Consider the following 21,241-nt stretch of genomic DNA (forward strand, 5'->3'; position numbering starts at 1 on the left):
CCAAGCAGGTTTGTCTATGTCCTAATAATTAATTAGCCTGAGGAAAAGGGCAACAGGATCGTTCCCTTTCTCCTTCCCAGGTATCAATAATTTATGCTTTTCTCCAAGCTGTTCCAAAATTCTTGCTTTTCCAGCTGCCCTCCCCTTTGTTAGGGCAACACTCACAGTAAGGTTAAGAACAGCCCCATCTTAGATTTGGTGCTGCAAGGACTTGTTCAGTGCTGGGGAATCCAATGTAACGAGTTTAAGCAGCTGAGGCTGGCTCTGTAGGTGACATTTGAAATGTTAATAAATGGATCTGCACCTCTGCAAAAAATCCCCAGTCTTTGCAGAAAGGGTTTCCTTATTACTATCGAAGTCAGAAATAGAGGAGACTCAGAAGCAAGCCACATGCCAGTTACAGGCCTGGGAGAAAAATGCCTATCTTAAGTTATTGGTTACAGGGTACTGTGCGATTCTGAAAATGGTCCAATCCATCTAGTACACGAAGTTTTATCTCCTAATCCTTAGTCAAACCTCTCCATTTTAAACACAGTAACTTTCAGTGATTTTTCTTGTAATGGGCAAAAACACTGTTCTTTGACTACAAACGCATCAAATTTCAGCCAAAAAAGGGTGACAGGCTTCTCTATGGAAAGAATTGGCCTGTTTTGCCCAGCCTGTATACAGCATTTAGTTTTTGAAATGTTGTTCATTCTTCTTCAACTAGAAGAAGCTAGATCATATCTGACAACTTAAAATGTTCACAACTAAGTAAAATTATTCTCTTGCCTCCTGAAATCTGTACTTCTTGTTACAGGAAGGACACTTACTGTGAAGGACACAGTTGATAAATAAAAGGACTTATTGCTTAGCTCAGCTGAACAAGCCACTCAAGACACTAACAGATGTTTCCATTTCTATGCCAAAAGAAATTTAAGGATTACTTCTTTCATGCAGAGATTTTTTTTTTTTTTTTTTTTTTTTTTTTTAGCACAGTCGTGACCTGGAAACTTGAAAGCAGAAATAGCTATTTCAATGAGTGTTTAAATCAGGACAGGAATTTTTCAAAACAGGATGCATTTGGTCACTGCATTACAGTGTGTTTTAGACTAGTCTGCTGTTAGTGTTATTGCACAGAAAGGGAAAAATGCACTTCAGTAAGATCAAGTTTTTGAATAACATCTATTTTTCATTAGCACTCCTTTCATTTGTAGTATGAAAGGAAGTAAAAATAAAGCTACAGTATTATTTACACATTTTTAACCACTTCAGTAGTGAATAATGTTCATTTACAATTTGAAACATTAGTAAATAAACACAGGTATATATTATTGAGGCACACAAGCTTGATATGCCTTCTGAGCTTGAGAAACTGATGTGTTATTAATTACAACTACCCCATGTATAAAACGTGTCTTTGTTTGTTTGTTTTTCCCAAATATCCATATTAAATAATGGAAGTATCCTAGGTTAACTGAAGGACAGTTTCATGAAACACTGTGTAATGTCATCAATGCCAAACGAAGGAAAACTTGTCAACAGATTCTTTTTGAACTGAAAATATCTGTTTGTCCAGAAATGATTTTCTGCTTAAATCTTTTAAAGTTTTACTTTTTAGCATGGAAATTTATGATATTTGCCTCAGGGAGAAGTTGCTTCTCTGAAAACATCGCCAAATTTTTAAAAGTATATCAAAACAATTATGAAATTTACTCTAAATTAATCTATTGTACATCAGTCAAGCATACTTGGTTGCAGTTAGATTTCAATTTTCTAGTGTGGATAACAGATTATGAGAAAGCTACTAACCATGTCAGAGTAAAAATGGCAGCAATTTTTCTCTTTAAAGACAAAATTTAAGCTTCTAAAAGGCTGCATATTTGGTTAGATCTTCCTAAGAGCTGGTATGTCTGCTGAGAGTAGTCTATAGGTGCTAATTTAGGGTCCTGAGATACATAACCTCCTCCCCCAGAATGATCTCTCAAAACAGACTTTTGTTATCTTACACTACTGTTTTATACAGTAGCACTGAAAATCACAGGCAGAATTTCCATAAAGGTCTCTCACTAACCAAGTCCTGTTAAGCAACAAGAACTGTCTCTTAAAACGAATTATTAAAAGCTGTAACACGTTGCTTTTGGTTTTATGAAGCAATGCAAAACTCTGCTTGGAACAGCTAACAGAACTCCAAAATAGACAATAATATTCCAATTAATGTAAAATTGAACTTCAGCAACTTTGTGCAGAATTCAAGCTACAGCAGAAGAGAGACAGACAGACAGACACAGAGAGAGACAGAGAGAGATCTTCTCCTGGCCCCTCCTTTCCATCTACTCACCTTTCCCTTTTTTGTACAGGCTCAGAAAACCGTTAAGGGTTAAAACTACTCTTCCCTCTTACTCCTGCTGCCAAAATAATTTAACCCAGCGTAATTCCTTGGTCTGGTTCATGGAATGAACCACAAGAAAGCTTTTGTTTTGAAAGTGGTACTTAAGAAGGCAGAACCACATCTCATTCACATGGTCACACTGACCTGTGAAATACCTCTTCTAGAGAAAATCTGTGTGGATATTTAATGAATATTAATGCCTGCGGATATGCTAGTTGCCTACGCCAAAACCATACACAAGGGAAAGCCAGCCACTATTTAAAAAATAAGGACCTTATCAGACGTAAACATTTCATATCCATAACTATTACAACACGACAAACTGTTTCTCTAAATGTAGAAATGAAGCTAGGAAGACTCTTCTATTCAGAGTAAATTCACTAAGTTGTAATCCCATTAATCTTTTCACACAACTCATTTCATAATTGGTAGTTCTGACCAAATCAAATACTTACATCTTTAAAGTATCGCTGTAAAGTTGTAAGCCTCACATCATGCAGTGCTGCACAGGTATCCCAAGGGTATATTTGCTCCTCTTCAGTGGTTGGCAGTTTCTTTGGCTCAGTGCTATTGCGGCACTGTCCCAAGACTGTACACAGAAATGAAGCAAAAAAGAATGAAATGGATAACAGTAAGCTGAAGAATTAAGATAAATATCTTGACATTCTGGTTTATAACTAGTAGGTTTTTGTTGATATTAAAAAGTAGAAAAAATTATTAAAGAAACTAAATACTGGAAGGAGTGTTTTTGTACTGGAAATACATAAGGCATGTATACACACACACACACACACACTCTCTCTCTCTCTCTCATGGCTATTTTACTGTCTCCTTTTCTTTAAAAACTATTTGCCTGCAGGTCTGTTATATTCTGCTGGGTTTACAAAAGCAAACAGGAGTGAGGAGGGAAAAAGGTAAACCCTGTTCACCCTTTTCCCAAACACTTCAAGAGTCTCAGTACCCTTAAACCTACAGATGGGCCTCATGGAGGACCACCACAAAGAAATACGACTCTCATTGTCTTTCCAGGCTCCATAAGCCTCCTTATGACACTGCTTGTCCAGCAAGTCTCACATTCATACCTGAGGACGCTTGTAATAGTACAACTAGCCCTGTAGGTCTGTCTTCAGTAGAAGGACCACTCTGACCACAAATAACACAATCGTATATTGCCTCAGAAACGTGCTGTTCTGATGTAGCTATCTCCATGGCAATATCAGCATCTGGTGATTCTGAAAAAGGATAGGAAAACTGATATTAAACAGAGGAAAAGAAATCAAATTACATCTGCATCGAAGTAGCGAAGAAAAAACTCCAAAGCCATTTTTCTAATCAATTAATCTAGGATTAAAACATAGAAAGTTACTTGAAGCTAACCCTGCTGTTTCCAACAGAAAGACACCTACACAACGAAATACAAGTTTTCCCATATTTAAGACTATCACCAACAGAATTAAATGAAAAGTTCAAATTTGGTATTAAACAATCTGTATAAAACTTCTATAAAATTGAGATCTAACTTCTGCTTTATTAGATTCTGTATTGAAAACACTGCATTTATAGAGATGAATCTCTAAAACCAGAGTTACCCATAACTAACTTTTTCTCCCTAATTATTGTCACAGTAAATCTGGAGACTCCAGAAGAGAATTTTACAGATGCTGAGACAAGGAGAACGAGCTAAGTAATGTTATTAAGACTGATCTGTAGAGCTGGACATCGGTTCTAATAGCCAAATTAGGAGAGTAAAGTGTACATGTGTCAAGTGAGCTCCAAGAAGACGAGATATCAGTGATGGAGCGGCCTTAGGCTACATTTCTGTAAGTTGCATAAGAATTGATTCTTATGTAGTATATTTTCCAACAGTTATATTAAATATATAACTTGCTTTTTATAATCAGTTTGACACTTCCCTCTCTTGGCCTTCTATATCACACACACACCCCTCCACTACATTAAAATATATATATATATATATATATAGTTTTAACAAAATAGTGAGTTACGTCTTAACAACAAGTAGTATGTAACGCAGCCATTTTCCAAGACAAATACAGTTTAATGAAACACAGAAGTAAAACACAATACTCTTTAAATGAAACTTGGAAAACCTTCAAAGTTTTGGGGTGCATTAAAAAAAAAGTAACCTGCTGCTATGCTGTATAGAATTTACTGTACAATTTAAAATTTACTGTACAATTTAAAATTTACTGTACAAAAGAACATCAGAGATTTGTTTTTTCAAATGCTCCATGTTATTGTTTCCATGTGCACAGATAGACACATTCAAGGTTAAGGATGAGCTTCCATGTATTTAGGCTCTTAAGTTATCTACTGAAGTTCCCTACTGGTTGTAGGCAACTCAAGTAGTCTTTCCAAGGTGCTCAATATTTGTGAGACCCAGTGACTTTCAAAGGGTATGGAGTAGTTCAGTTCTTCCTAAAAGTCAAAGAAATTATTTAGGCTTCCAAACAATAAATCAGGGTCTTGATAAATTTTACATGAATCAGCTTCTAAAAAATACCTCCCTGTAGATTTCATTTGGAGATACTAATGAAATCTTTTTTCTTAGTAATTTTATGAGATGTTACCAATTTATGAAGCTGAATTCAAGTGACGTTTTATGCAGAGAGAGAAAGCACAGTGAATGTTTAGAATCACTTTTACAGTCTGTTTATATGACTATTAAAGATGACTACATGAAGCATCACATAGGCTACGCCAAAATCTGCTTGAGAGGCTCTCAGCTCCACTAAAGAGATAATATCTAGAAATAAACTTAGGAATTCTTTATTGGCTTGAAAGAAAAGCACCTTACTGCTAGATGATCCTCTCCTAATTCCTTAGAAACACATACAATCAATCTCTCGATCTAGAATAAGGGTGTTTTGTTTCAATTCTTTCCTAGAAGATGAGTTTTATGAAGGAAAATACTTCCTCCTGACTTTCAACCATGGCCTTTTTCTCCTCAATTAAATAGGCCAAGGCACAGGGCATAACACAGGACTGTTTTCAGGAGTGCTTTCTTCTGAGAGTCCATTGCAAACTCATTAAAGGACAGGCATGTTGAATGCAAGGCAGCATCTTTCTTTGCTAAGAAAACTCCATACAATGCTCTCACTCACAGGGCAGAATCTAAATTATACTGTTTTAGTAAGCATTGATTTCTCAGTCGTTTATTGAAGGTCATATGAAAATGAACTACAATCTTCACTGACATACAGTTGTTAATATTGTACACACATTTATCACCATCTAGTGGCAGTCAGATGAACACTCACAGGCATCTGCTTATCAGAAGTACATGATATGAGAATGACTATGAAGTTCTTGCCTTATTTATATATTTCTAAAATATTCTCAATAAAACATGAAACATGCATCCATTCAACATTTTTCTTAAGAGGTGAAGTAAGACAATGTAGTATGGCAATCTGATTTTGAACAGTGCAACAGAAGTCCTCAGTTAACATTTTATTTATGAAACACCATCCATTCACTGCTCTTATTCTCTTACACACAAAATTTATAATTAGAAAAGGGAAATATCCTACTTAATAGAATGTGCTAACGTTTGCAAATTAAAATTGCTGAAGAAAAAAATGTATGTATTTGTTTTACTTAGGCTCTGCTTTGCTCAGTTAGATTAGCACATCCATACACCAAACAGATCAGTGAATATGCTTTGTATTCCTGGGAAAACCACCTTTTTCCTTTGCTGCATTTTTTCCAATGCATTTTCATGTTCAACTGTCTTACAGTTTTCCAGTGGAAGAAGCCTCCACATCCAATATTTGTAAGTCTATGGCATTTTATTTCTAATACATGTCTCTCTTGAAGCATACTATCTCTTTATTGCTTATTTTAAATCTCAGAAAAAAAACATAGATCTTAATATTTAAAAAGTCTTTCAATCCAATTCAGTATGTCTCATCTATACTTCTATATCCTATATGAAACAGGCACATAAAGATCAGGCTGATTTAATTTCAGACCTCAATGATCAAATGCATGCTTCCTTTACAAATGTTTAGATTTGGTGCTAGGCTAATTTGGCAAATAATAAAATTTCAAGGGAGGTAAGACCACTTCCTAATCAAATAATTTTCCCAGGAAGTAGTGAAAGAAAGTAAAGTCAACTTATACAAATTTTATGGGTAAGAGAAACAGGCAAGGATTTAAAGCTGCAAAGAAGTAAACAGACCAAAATCTCCCTGAAATGACCAACAAAAACCCCACCCACTTCTTTTTAAATGGACTATGACAAACCTTGTTTACTGGCCTAAACTATCTCAGAATTAATCTGAATTACACAGCTTTACCTCGAAGGTACACTTTCCTTTCCTTGTCCCTGCTCCCCTCCTTCTTTGCTGCCCAATTGCATCATTCTGTCTTCACTTGGCAGTAATCTTACCAGAATACAGTTTTGTAAACAAACTGGGATACTAATTAAATATTAAATAAAGAAAAAGCATATCTTGTTTGATTTTGAGAGAAAAAAAAAAGACCAGCAGAGGAGGTGTATTTAGAAGTTAACAGAACTAAAAGATTTTTAGTTTCTTGGAAGATGAGACTCAGGCTATGGTTGGTTTGAAAGGGTAGATTTTGGCAGCAGAATGGGCTAAAAACATATCAACGGCAGTGTGGAAAAGTGAGATTACAGAAAGCTATGCCAGTTGTGACCTTCTCATTCTTGTTCTTCTTGTACTTCTTCAGTTTTGCCTCTGTGGAGCAACAGACCCTCTCTCACTAGCTACATGATCTAGCCAGACTGTCCCGGGCCCTGATTCTCCAAAGATTTAACCTAACTGATTTCACAGAAACTTGTCCTAATGATGTCAAGAAGCAAATGGGAAATACAAGACGATGATAAGTGGCATTGATATTAACTCACCAAGTTTCTCTTACAAGATTTGTCTGATACTATAACCCCCTGATTTTCTAGCTACCTACAATGCGTTCTCTTTGCCTTTGAAGATTATTTCAGAAGTATAGATAATACGAACCTCACTAAATAGAACAAAGTTAAAATCACTGAAGGAACATGAAAACATTTAAACTTTGACAGAAATCCAGGGTAGTACCAAACACTATTATTCTCTCTCTCTCTCTTTTTTTTTTTTTTTTTAAGTTAATTATTTAGCACTTGGTTTGATTTTGTACCAGTACAGGTGAGAAACCCAAAGTTACAAAATCTGCCTTTGTTACCTCCTAGCAAATACTGATCAGTGTGCTATCATCTAACACACTGTGTTATTACACAATATCTTGCTGCCTGAATTTTATTTCAATTTGAATTCTCCAGAGTTTAAGGGCATGATTTGCTCCCCTTCTTCCCCACCTGGCAAAAATCCCAAACCCAAAAGGCTGTGTAAAAGTGTCCAAACACAATAAGTACAGTTTACAACCTCTGACTGTAGTCAACATTCTTCCTGCCATACTCATTATGTGTCAAAGTGTTCCCCTAGCATCAAAGCAACTATTAGCATGCTAATATCTTTTGCCCAGAACCAGCATATATATTCTCAAGAGATCAGTACCTAATTTATTTTTCTATCTGGGTTCAGAAGATTGAGTGTTAGGAAATATATGTCACCTTGCTTTCAAACTGTGCACTTTTTTTTAACCTAGCTAAGGAGCATTTGCTTCAAGGACAGAATGATGTTTGCTGAGAATCGCATCATAGAAAAGAAATGCAAAAACCATTTCATACTTACCATGAGGCATTTCCAAAAAAATCAAATTGAGCACTTCAGAGACAACAAAACTATTAAAGGAATGCAAAATATCTAATTCTATTAAGTTGTTGCCAAGAAATGTCTTCATGCAAAACAACTATACTAAAATGCAGTCCATTAAACCAATTCTATCTACTGCTGTGCATGATGTGGTGTAATTAACAACAATCCCTACATTTTATGTTAAGAGAAATACTTAAAATTATTCATTGCTTAAATACTAAGAAACAGACAGGTACTTTTAAGAGTTGTGTGCCTAGCATGTCGACTCATGCACAAGCACAAAGGCCTAGGTTTTGACTGTACAGAAATTAAAGGTTCTTTTTAATATTTGACATGTTTTGTTAAAGTAAAAGCTAAGTGTTCCCAGTTCTCCACAAAGAAATGCTGTGCAGTGTATTGACTACTGCCCCTCATCCATGAATGAAAGTAGTTACCTTAAATATAGCTTATTAAGCATGTGTGTTTATACATGCATATATGTAAGCCATATAACATGTAACAAAATATAGATATGTGATTCATATACAAAAACATCAACTTTAAAAGTTGCAGTATCAAGCATTCAAAGTATAGATGATTGCAGAATCAAGTTAGGAAACTTCATCAACTTTAATCACAATTAAAATCAACTTTAGTCATGATTGTGTGCAATATGACTTGGTTTTAATAACATAATTGCATGTCTTTTTCTCCCTCTTCCTTACTTCAGCAAATAGATTTTAAAAAAAGCTACCATTTTATAAGCATTACTCAAACTCATTTTAATATGTAATCTTTGTGTTAGTTATTGCACACTTGCTAAACATAACACCATATATGCGGTCATTATTTGCTAAAGAACTTTTTTGGGTTGCCATATCCAAGACCTTTATAAATATTAATGACTAAATCTTCTCAGCACCCCATTAACTGAAATGAAATTAACAGAGCTTTGACAAACAGGCTTTCTTCAGCAAAACAAGAGGCAAAGTATTTCTAACTAGTGCACTGCTTAAATTCAAATTAAAACCACAAGGCAGACTATTTGATTGAGAGGGAAAAAAAAATCCTGCTTTCAAAAGTGCTAATGTTCAATGAAACAATCCAGATGAAGAAAATAGTTTCTACCCCTTAAACAAAAACAAACTAATCAAGATTATGAGTTTCTACATAACAAAACCTGAAAGAACTTATCCTTAAGAAAAGCATATGAGTACCGATTCTGCTGTAAAGCCTGTATTTAAAAGAGATAGTTGACATAGAATATAGTATTATCGCTTGTAGTATTGAGGTGATCTAAAAATTATTCTTTTCTCAATTCTACACATAATTTGAAAAGCAAAAACCTTTACCTTATTAAAATTTGAGAATTTCTCTACAAAGAAATAGTATTAAGATTTATTATCACAATTTAAGAAAATGTACTCTTTCCAAAGTTAGTCTGTTTTTTAAAGTTTTATATTAAAAGGAAAATATTTTGACACATCACACAAATGTAACCACTTTATTCACTCTCTATTAAGAAAAAAATCACAGTAGACCTATGTACTTCAGATGTGTTTCCTTTTACATGTTTTCAAGACTGTTGAGCTTATTCATTAACAGTTACCTATTCAGTATTAATCTATCCTAAAAACCACAACTTAAGCCTCTTAAGAATTATCAAATGCCCAAGTGGATATGTAGTAGCATTTTCATTTAGCTGTTTGATTAAAAACAATACTAACATAAAATTAAAAACAAAAAAAAGCAAGCAGCCAACCAAAAACTTACCAACATCCATGGCAGTTTCCATGAAACTTTTTTGCCTTGAAGCAAATTCAGCTAGCAATTTCTGTTGCCTTTCTCTAGCCTTCTGTCGTCTGTGTGAAATGAGAGGGGGGAAAAAAGAGAGAGAGAGAGAGAGAGAGAGAGAGGAGAGACTATTATAATGAAGGAATACAATCACCATTTCAAACAATCTCATTCAAAATTCAGGTTTTCTCTAAATAAAAGATTAATTTTCAAGACTAAAAAAAGAAGCTACTGCTCTAGAAGTAGCATTTGCTGGGAAAAGGGTTTTTTTGTTTGTTTCTTTAACTCTGAAAGGAAGGAACAAAATCCTGTCCAAAAAAACCCTCCAAAAATCCAAAGGATCCTTAGCAGATTACCACCTAACACCATAAATAAAACCAAGACATTAGTCTTTAAAGTTGCTTTTCTGCTACATAAAGGAAGAAAAGCAAAATGAAATGCCAGCCTTCATACAAAAACAACTACTCTTGTGAACAAGCAACATTTACAAGTCCATAATAATAAAAAAGACCTACTTCACACTTTTGATATCAAGCCTGATGCTAAAGAAAACATAATTATGAACACTTTATTTTCCAGCTAAGGCTCTTCATGCCAGTTTCTTCTCCCCTACCCACACCCCAGACACTGGCCAGGAACAGTTTTAACAGACTTGCAGAAGTTTCAGATTGCTTCCATGCTGAAGTCCCCAAGCTCCCTGGAGTCAAGCCGACTTCACCAACTTTTTCTTAATAGTTTAACATTACCTTCCATGTGCAAAATCAAGAACATTAGCTGCAGACCCATTCTTGTTTATCTTGCCATTTAAACTGCATTAGTGACCTGTCCAAGGTCATATGACCAGCTATTCTGTAATTCCTTTATTACTTGCAAACATGAATTTCAAAATAGCAGCGTCTGTTGATGGCTCAGTGAAAAACCATAAAGAAATTTGTCAGCTAGCAAATCAAAAACTACCTGAGCTCTCCCACCATTTCCCCCCCACACCTCCCGCTGAGGATTTGTTCTTCTCCATGATGACACAGCCCCCCCGACCTTCACTCCAAGAGCAACGTCCCACAGCTCGCTGTCCAGCCCCAGCTCCCACTTCCACCTGCACTGAAGCTCCTTGGCTGGCCTCCTCTAAGGTACTCTAACTTCTTTCACCTATATTATTTGCTCTTTCTTTGCAGTCTGTCATATTAACAAAGTGATATCCCACCATTTTTCCTTTGTTGTTTGTTTTTCCTGATTAGGGCACAGCTTTTAACAACTAATGCCCCAGTTAAGACCATCATTAAACCACATTTCTGTTATCTTCTAGTTACCAACTTCATATCCTACTCTAACCTTTCATGTTCTTTCATTTAGATATCACACCGTTCTTGCAAAAACATTCCCCTCTTTCTTACAATAACGTCTGATGCATTGTTTACATACCACTATTTCAGTACAGTCCTTACTCCTGTCCTCAATGTTTGCACTTGCTTTATCTTTTTACATCCATCAATATTCTTTTATCCCCTGCAGCATGTTTATTACCAAATTTTCCTCTTCCTGAGCCCCAAAAGCAGGAAGGGATCTTTACTGTGACATGAGTTTACAGATGGAGGAAATGGGACAGGTCGAGCAGGGAAAGCAGACGCAAACCGGCAGCGCAGCAGGGGCCCACGGGGGAAGCGCGGCGCCCGTCAGGAGGCCACGCAGCGCTCCCGGGCCGGCCGGGAAGCTCTGCCAGGGCTACAGACTCTGCTCATCGCCACTAACAACCAATTCTGTCTTTCTTTTTCCTACTCAGTTAGGGGTGATTAGGATAACCGACAAGGGATTCGAAAGCATCGCTGGGCATCTGCTTACGCCACGAGGGGGTCCTCCGCCGCCTGCAGGACTGGGTCCCAGGGCGCAGCGGCAGAGCTCAGGCCTGTTTGCACGGCAAAGCTTCAGACTGCTTTTCTTAAAGGCACCTTAAAAATTCAAAGGTCTCTGTCCATGTATCTGTCATTGTACAGCCATCATTTCGCAAAATAACTTCTGTGTACCACAGTCCTAAGACTCCCTATTTTAGGAAACATATAGGGGCTTTCATTAGATCTGTTTTTATTTATTCCTCCCTGGGAATTTCTCAATATATGCCTTTGCTAAAAGCAGAGTGACTGTAAATAGAGGCCTCTAATAAGAGGACAGAAACAAACACTGACAGATTCAGTACAGCTCAGTAATTTTCCATCATCACCCATGGGGCTCTGACACTGCAACTGAAAAAATACCGCGAGCAGCTCCGGCTCTCGGCTACTCCTGTGCCTTAGTTTCCATGGCGACAACCCAGCGCGGCGGTCACGCCAACTTTGTCATCGCACGCTGAAGTAACCCAAAAGCGTCAGCACCAAACGCTCACAGCCTGCTCCATCTTCAGTAATACTGAACTGGACTTGAAAATCAAAAATGAAAAAAAAACCTCAGCCTGACTACAAGAACAGCGCAAACTATGAGATCAGTCACTTTAGTTATCACACTGTCTATTAATAAATGCCATGGGTCCCCAATGTCATTATGGATGTGAGGAAAGAAAATAGTCACTTGAAACAACAAAGAACTGGAAACATTTATTTTCATCATGATGTGATCCACTGCACTTAACTGGAAATAAAAGTGCCCAGAACAGATCCATGCAAATATCAGGTTCTTTACAGAGGGAAAGGAATGACCTTACCCCTTTGCTACATGAGAAGTCATGCGATTCACTGACTCCCTTGCTTCTCCTGTACACAAATTGAGCGCTACTGAGTTGCACAATAAAGAGTACGTATTCAATATGTAGCTATGACTTTTTTTGGAAGCAGCCGAATTCAGCATTTTCTGAAAGGGAATTTTACATACTAGACCTTGATTACTTTGCCCCATTTAGTGAACTGTTACAAGAGATGTTAAAAAGAAAACCATTAACAGCACACTTGCAAGGAAGAATTAATTTCATTTTTTAAAGTAGATAATTATAAAAACATTAAATCTATTTTGATTTACATTATTTTAAAAGAAATACATATTCAGAATTAAAGCTTTAATATTTGCTTTAATCTGCCGCAGCTCTTGGACATGGCAGAGAGAATTTAATGAAAAATCTGACAAAGTGACAGATCTTTCCCTTTCTTCACTTGAGGAGATGCTACCTTTCTCAGAGACCAATTTCTATGAACCAATCCAGCTTCAAAGAGTTTGAGAGTCATATTAAAACACACTTTTTTTTTTTAAGTTCCTTAACTTTTCTAGAATAAATTCTTAAGGCCCACTACCATATTTAAATCCATCACGATTTTTTTTAATTTATTTTCAAACAAATAAAAATACATATATATAAATAAAAGTAACTCATAAATCACCTGAATGAGATTGCAGTATGTTTTTCCCAGAATTTCTAGAACCATAAACATATAGTCTGGTTATATACACCATAAATACCCCAAACTACTGCACAGAGAAGCAAGCCCTGCAGAGAATGCTTGAGCATCCCAGCACGTGCCCCACCCTACCTCTGCCCCAGCGATGCCTCTTCAGCCTTGTCGTCCTCTCTTTATCTCGCCACCCCAATCTCCATGCCCCAGCCTGCTAATCTTGGTCACCGCCTCCTGGCACTACAATTCATCTCTTCACTTCCAGCCTTTTGCACTAGCCAGTTACCAGCCTCTTCCAAGCGCCCCGTTCCAGCCCCACTTCCTCCAGCCACAGAACCCCAGCCTCTCTCCGTGCCCTCAGGCATTTGCATTCCTGCTCCACACTTTCCCATTCCTATCATCTCTCACACCCTGTCTCCCCCACTGAGATTTTCATCGATAATTGGTTCTTCCATCTCCTACTCATCTCCCAGTATTTCTGCCCTGACAACTAACAGTTGTCCCTATCTTCCCCAGCTTGCCAGTTTTTGTCTTCCCACATCAGCTATTCAGAGCTGGTATCTTCCCTTCGGCCCCTAGCGCCTCTCCCCCACCATTCCTCCTTCCAGTCCCAGTCTTCAGTACGTTGCCTCTGCCAGGCCAAGCTTTCACCTCTGCTTCTCAGCCCCAGTAGTTGCCCTCTAGGTGTTTGATTCGGCCTGCTCCTGCTCCCTGCTGCTCTGTGCCACCACTGCACTTGCTGCGAGCACAGCAGAAGCTGCCTCTGCCCTTGGTTTGCCTAGTGCCAGGATTTGGAGAGCTCGCAGGACTCACTGCTCCCAACCTCAATCTCAAAACTGAGATTTTCCCCCAAAATTTCAACCAAAAAAGGCACCTGACATGCAAGTTTTCAGGCCACATTATAAGAAAATAATAATAATAATAATAATAATAATAATAATAATAATAAATAAAATAAAATTATAAGAAATTGGAAACAAATTTTTTAAATGGAATGTGTTGGACAAGAGAAAAAGGCAGTGCTACCAACTCACACATAATAAACCTAAAAAAATCCACAGTATATGTGTACATGAATGTATATGCTATATGTATCAAAAAAACCTCTAACTTATCTTGAGGTTGCACAGTTAAGCCCCAAAAGTTGTTAAGAAAATCTTCATTCTGCACCTTTGTATATATGAATTGTAACTGCGATTATGGAGTTCAGTGTTTTTTCATTTAACACTCTTACTACCTAGTTTTACCTTTGCTATGCCTTAGTAATTCTTCCCATCAAAACAGAAAAGGGGAAACAAGCTCTGTTACGTGCCAATAAGTTTCAATCAAAAATTCCAGTGTGAAGTGATAGGAAAAAAATAACGCTGAAAAGCAAGCTCAATAGAGATTGAATACTGAGCAGCTTCAAAGTTTTGGTTACCAAACACACAACTTCTCTTCTTACTCCTCCCATACAAAAGTACAAGGGCTTCTAGGTCAAGGGAAAAAAAGAGGGAAATAAAACTGTATTGATTGTTCTCAGTATTTAAGAAGTCTCTATTTTAAAAGTTCTTTGTCTTGCAGACCTGAATGTATAAAATCTGCAAGTCTCGGGGCTTGCAGAAGCTGAGAATTACTGCCCTAAGATAAACTGAGTACAGGTATAAAAATGGCCAAGAAATTAGAAAGTGGTATCTGGCAACATTAAGGGTTATCACGTATATAACAAAAATAATCTCAAATTTTTGTATTTTAAAGATTTATAATAGCAAGGTGCAGACACTTCCTTACCACCCATTTGCATCATATGTATACAAAACAGGTAAAGACCAGAATTATAAAATGGGTTTTTTTGCTTGTTTTTTAATAATTTGTGCCAAGACTAGAGCTAGATCAATCGGTAGATGCAAACACACTCCCTTCTACCACCCTCTTCACTTTTTTTTTTAAACTTACCTTTCTTCTTTATCCAAAGTTTTCTTCTCTGCAGAACTAATCTTTTTTGGTGGTACAGGAGGTGTCACCTTTCTGCATATTTCTTCAATTATACGTTTATTCAGTCTGCTCTGTATTGCAGCTTTCAATAAAATTCTTTCTACTGCTGTCATTCCATCACCATGAGAATATCTTGGAATTTCTGGGTGGATTAAAACATCCACATCATCTAACCACGGAGGATAGTAAGAGTTTTGTTTTCCTGAGAGTTTGTGGTGTAATTTAATTAGCAAGGACAATATACTTTCTTTGACTTCTAGAATGGCTGTAGTTAGCTGTGGTGCTGCACCAGGTGCTGACCATTTCATCGATGTTTTGGGCCGAACCACCTGATTTGCTTCACTGTTGTTCCGATTGATGATCTCCTGAAATTTCTTTCTACGTTCTGCAACCAAACTGAACACCTGAGCTGTCCCCGAGTTCTTGGGGGGGGGAAAAAAGTTTAAATTTATAATAAATAAATTATAATTAATAAATACAAATACAAATATAAACAAAATGAATAAAACCATAGACGATACTTTTAAACTAGGAGGAAAAAGCTGAAACAATAAGATTTCCTTTCCTCTTCCAAAAATGTAATGAAATTTGGTGTACCAAAAACTAACCCTGCATATCAAACTTTTATACAGATTTGTTATACACAGCTACATTAAAAAGTCAAGTACAAAATTAAAATATTATCTACACTAAAATAATAACAAATACCTAGCTTTGCTCTAAACTTATGATCCTGTTCTCCAAGCAGTATTTTATCTTTTTTTTTTCTGGAATATTCAGAATTTTAGCATCTTTAGGCCATTTTAAATGTCTTTAATAAGGTCTACTGAGCACTGCTGCACAGCCTAGCTCATGAGCCACTACATATGTGAGCCCAGGTGTCCCCATGGGCATTGCCCATCCTGTGCAGCTTTATTAGCTGAGATTCAGAAGCCACATAGCCATATGTGCAAGCAGAGCTTACTGTTTGGGGCATGTAACTGCATGAGTGCAGTTACACAAATTACAGAGCCCATTCAGATGTTACTGTGCTACCCTTGTTTTCAGTCCCAGATTAAGCACACATGGGAGCAACAGGCATGTCCTGAACCCACAGAAGAGACATTTCCTGAACATCTTGAACATGAAATTCAGAACTTTTTAACATCTCAATCCCTACTTCTGAGAAGGCTGGGCAGCCAAGAGATGCCAAATACTTGAGAGACTAAATATAAAAACAGAATTCTGACATGTCATCTCACCTACCTACTTTATGTTTTAATCTATTTTTCTAGTGTTAACATGCAAAAGAAATACCCGCTGCACTTCACTACAACAGCTTTCATTACATCTGGTATAAAATAATCTGAAGCACTGTATACAGAAGCAATCTTGACAAAGATATCTTAACTACTGGCTATAAATCTTTCAGGATCCCACCACGTACACATTAATTTTGTTTTCACAAAAACAGACCTATTTTGCCACTAATCATTTCAAATGCACTTGCAACATAAGGTTAAACTTACCTAGATTTGAGAAAGCTAGACTACTCCACATTATTAAATGTTAGTAAGACCTTGGCAAGACAGAACAGGACTAAATACAAAGCTCAAGCAGTAAGCTAACAAAGACATTTTATATTTGATAAATAGCATTTGTTTAAAATATTTATATTAAACATGTAAAGGTATTTCACTGCTTAAAAATCTATTGCCTAAGATTAACATCAAGAATATGAAAAAAGCAAGAATCCTTGCAAAATAAAGTAAAAAGAAATTCAGAAAAATTAGGAGATGTCACTGAATGTTAAGGTGAGCACAATTAAAGTCAGATTGCAAGTTAATTGCTTAGGAAAACAAATTGCACACAAATCTACCTCTCTGTGAAGGCTCTTCCGCCTTGAACTCTGGTAGATTGAGGACAAAAAAGAATGCATTAAATATGTCATTTGGAAGGAGATATGATTTGAAGTAGCTTCTATTCCTGCTATCTATATTCTTTGGAAAGATTACGAGAGGAAAGTTATTCTAAGAAATTCACAAAAACAGTAAAAAACCACCCAAACAAAAAAACAAAATAAGCAATAAAGCAATAACTTAAACTACTCTAGGAAGAAGACTGTTTTTTGTATATACTTACTTGTGAAGAAGTTAAACCATCTGAACTGGTACTTGCAGGTGGTTCTCTCTTCACTTCTGGAGCAGTTTCCGGTACTCTCACTCGGACATAGTTAATAAAGTGACGCATGTTAGAAACCAAGTTACTACCTGGAAACCAACTGTCATGGCAACGCTCTTGTCCACCTGCAGATTCCTAGAATAAACAAATTAATGTACAGTCCTTGATATGTTACAATAATTCACGCTGCTTTTATATTTGTAGAGAGACCATCCTCTCTTCATGACATAAGAGCAACCTGCTGAAAAGTATGTACCTCACTGAAGATGATACAGCTCTTAGAAATTATGACAGTGACTGATATCTATCTTGAGGACTACAATGCAAACAAATAATTAAATAAATAAAAATATACATTCAGACTGAATATAGGCAAACAAATACACCCAAACAGTGTTATCTAACAAGAGCAAAAGGAATTACTCAGGGTAATACAAAGATGTACAAACTAAGCTTAACATAACAAAACATCCAAAATATACACAAAATCTCTGGAAAAAAAAGTGGCAGATCGTTAGTCTTATAAGGAATATTAAACACCAGGAAAAATTATGAAAGGCCTATACCATAAGGGAAACTGGAATAATGAAACTAAGCATTCTTTATATTCAAATTCTCATCAAAAGGACAGTTAAATTTTGGCTAATTCACATCTCGTGTTTTAGAAGACACAGAGCTTTAGTGGAAAAAATGTTCTGTGATAATGATTTCAGCTGAAAATCTAATAACTTAAGCAAGTTTTAGATTCAATTCATTTCTTGGCAACCAGTTTCAAGCACTAACTTACAGAATAGCATGATCTATATTGTCAGCTTAAAGATACAGAAGCCTCAACTCTAAAAGACACTGTTGCAACACATGGCAAGATGTCAAATTCTTTTTCACAACTGTATGCAGTTTCCTAATACTTATTGCTCAGCTGATCCCTGCTTAAATAAATAAAAAAATGGTGTTTCATCCTGAATCCCATGGTAAAATTGTTATTTTAATAAACATCAAGTGTTTAAGAGAATGTCGCTCCATTAGACGACACTTTCATGTTTTAATGAAAAAATTATATTTATTCTTACCTCTTCATCTGACTCCTGTTCTGGAGAATTTTCCAAGCCCAGCTCAATCAAATACAAAACCATGCAAAGGACATGTTCAGACAAATTCTGATGATCCATTAATATCTAGGCAGAGAAATGGACATTCACAGCTTAGAAGGTCTTTTATCTTTGATACTCTCGCAATCCCTAATTAAAAAAAAAAAAAGTGCAGAAAAACTGGAGGACACCTCTAACCTAAACTGAAAGTGAAAGAAAGTAATCAGGAGTCTCCTGTGAAGAAGCTCAAGGTACTACAAACTGTTTTCATCTCCAGGCATGACTTTCCTGGTCAGCCACTTCAGGAAAGGTATAAATTTTTGAGCTACACATGTAATTTTTGCCTTCAATTTTTTGACCTCCTATTTTTTAATAATAGGAAAATATTTTCTCAAGAGCCATAGCATGAGATATATCACAAGTATCGGTATACGGAAAAGACTGGGCAGGCAGAACACTATAACAACACTTGCTGCCCTAGTATTTTCTGGAGACACTGAGCTCCAATTTTAGAATTTAAAATAAAGTTTTCTTTTTGTTGTACAGTAATGCTTTCAAAAGCCTTACCATAACTGTGAAGACACAGCTAGAAAAAATTATTTTAAAGAGTGGTGAATTGAATTGCCCATTCAACTTGCTGTAACGTTTATTCTGAAACATCATGAAGATATTTTAAACACCACTCTTCTGTTATGACTGAAAGGACCAAGAAAGGAGAGTACCTGATTGGGCATTATGTTATAGGATTTAAAAAGAAAGTTGCAACAAAGCCAAGAAAAGTAAGAGTAATAACATGAATATAACAGTATAGAATGCTACTACAAAATAGGACAAGTCATTTTGGGTGCCTTGTATCAACAGGAGTGCATTTAAATGACAGGAAATCATTACTCCACTCAGCCCGTTATGACTTCAATATACAAAGCAGCATCCTGCTCTTGATATTACCCTTCAGACTCCTCAATTTATTTGATTTATTTTAAGAAAATGATTTTGAGGTTTATAAAAACTAACCTGTGAGCATCATGGCAAAAGCAAGATTTAATTTTACTCTTTCCAGCCAAACAAACTCATATCTTTAAACAATCACTAGTTCAAGCTGTGGTTAATTTTAACACCTAAGTGCCAGGTAAAGGTGCTCAGTTACGCTGCTGTCAGCTGCAAGCGAAGCACTGCAGCTGGCCTGCCCACCCGTTTCCCTGGGACCAGCCAGCGGCCAGAGCCAGGCAAGTCCTCGTGCCCTGAGTGACGCCTGCACACCTGGGGACACCAGCCGGGCTCACGTGAAGTTACTTATAACCATCTCCACAGAACATTCTTTCGGAAATTACGAACAATAAATAAACGCTTCAGAAATTCCTGATGTCCTCAGGAGACTAAGAGGGATTGCTAAAGCCAAACACCACCAATGTGCAGAGGACCTCAACTAACCTTACTGCCATGGAAGACGCAAGCCTTGCTTAAAAAGAAAAAAAAAGGCTTCAAAAATTATACATAAAAACATCCAAACAAAAAGCTTCTCAAATAGAAAGGGTCAAAAAATTATTTTGAACCCTGTGTGTATGTGTACACCTATGTGCACACGTATGCACTTATCTTTCTTTTAATACAACTTTAATGTTCCAAGAGGGAGAGGCAGTGCTGCTGAAATGAAAAAGCAGGACAGTTTTCCTCTTGAGAATGCTCTGATTCAAAGGGAAGAAAATTATGAGAACTTGCAAATTGTAACAATAGTGGACAAGAAAATATATTTAAAATTTCATTATAAACAGGCTACTAAAGAAATTCAGAATGTATTGCAGCAAAGTTTTAAATACAAGTTGGTTCTGAATAGGCCAAATTTCCCAAGTAGATACACCCATCAGAAACATCAGAGACAGAGTTCTTAAAACAAATACTGTTTTATAATGACTTTTCTAAATTATGTTTGAACAGCTGATCTAATAAAACCCAAACAAATCTCAGATTAAAGAGATCATTTTAAAAAAAGGAAAAAAAAGTACATTCAGTATTACATTCGTGTGAAAATGATGTGCAGTTGACCAGTTAGAAACAGAAGTCATACTGGGTAACATGTCTAAAAATAGTCAAACGTATTTTATTGTTCTTCTTTATGCAGCCCCAAAGGTCAAGGGACACAAAAGCTGTTGTGCATTGGCAAAATTACACAAATACACAAAGCGGATCATTTAAACCACTGCATGGAATCGATCACTACACAATTTCTACCTTCCACAAACCTAGCAGAAATGTAACACTCCAGCTAAAACAGTGTCCTGGAAAATTTTAAGATTGTCAATATTTAGGTCCTTGAAGCTCCGTAGTAGAATAAGAAAAATAAAAAATATGAGCAAGACAGTAAAAGATGATGCATTCCTTTCCTGCATTCTCCATTTTTGTTCCACGTTAAAATCCTGTTTCATCACCTGAATCATCCCAGACTCCCTGCCCCACTTTTCCGCAGCGGGCAGCCCTCCCAAGAGCCGCCTGCCTCAGGCTGCCCCCAGCCCTGCAGCCTCCAGTTGCTGCTACCCACTACCACCACTACTGCCACTTAACACAAGAAACAACAACCCACTGAGCATGGCCACACCGCAGCGTTACAGTGTCTACAGTTTGGCTAAAATTAGATTCAGAATCTTGATAAAAGAGTGTTTAAAACAGGGGAAAAAGGAACGTGTTTTATCCTTGCTTCATTCTTGGAAGAACGTGCCAGAATGCTCATCCAGCACAAAAAAGTCACCTACTGGTTAGATTTTGGCAAGA

The 21,241-nt window shown here is 36.6% G+C and overlaps 1 protein-coding gene across 1 annotated transcript in view; it reads right to left on the reverse strand.

The window, feature by feature from the left end:
* Positions 1-21,241, reverse strand: part of UBR3 (ubiquitin protein ligase E3 component n-recognin 3) — a 123,787-nt gene that overhangs the window by 51,355 nt on the left and 51,191 nt on the right. The window contains exons 21-27 of the mRNA XM_067299089.1: positions 18,458-18,562; positions 17,349-17,522; positions 17,086-17,115; positions 15,189-15,649; positions 9,865-9,953; positions 3,454-3,603; positions 2,827-2,960 (exon numbers count right to left, since the gene is read on the reverse strand). Of these exons, the coding sequence (XP_067155190.1) occupies positions 2,827-2,960; positions 3,454-3,603; positions 9,865-9,953; positions 15,189-15,649; positions 17,086-17,115; positions 17,349-17,522; positions 18,458-18,562 (1,143 nt within the window). The remainder of the gene's footprint in view (positions 1-2,826; positions 2,961-3,453; positions 3,604-9,864; positions 9,954-15,188; positions 15,650-17,085; positions 17,116-17,348; positions 17,523-18,457; positions 18,563-21,241) is intronic.

This window comes from Apteryx mantelli, chromosome 6 (genome assembly GCF_036417845.1).
Source record: "Apteryx mantelli isolate bAptMan1 chromosome 6, bAptMan1.hap1, whole genome shotgun sequence".
NCBI lineage: Eukaryota > Metazoa > Chordata > Aves > Apterygiformes > Apterygidae > Apteryx > Apteryx mantelli.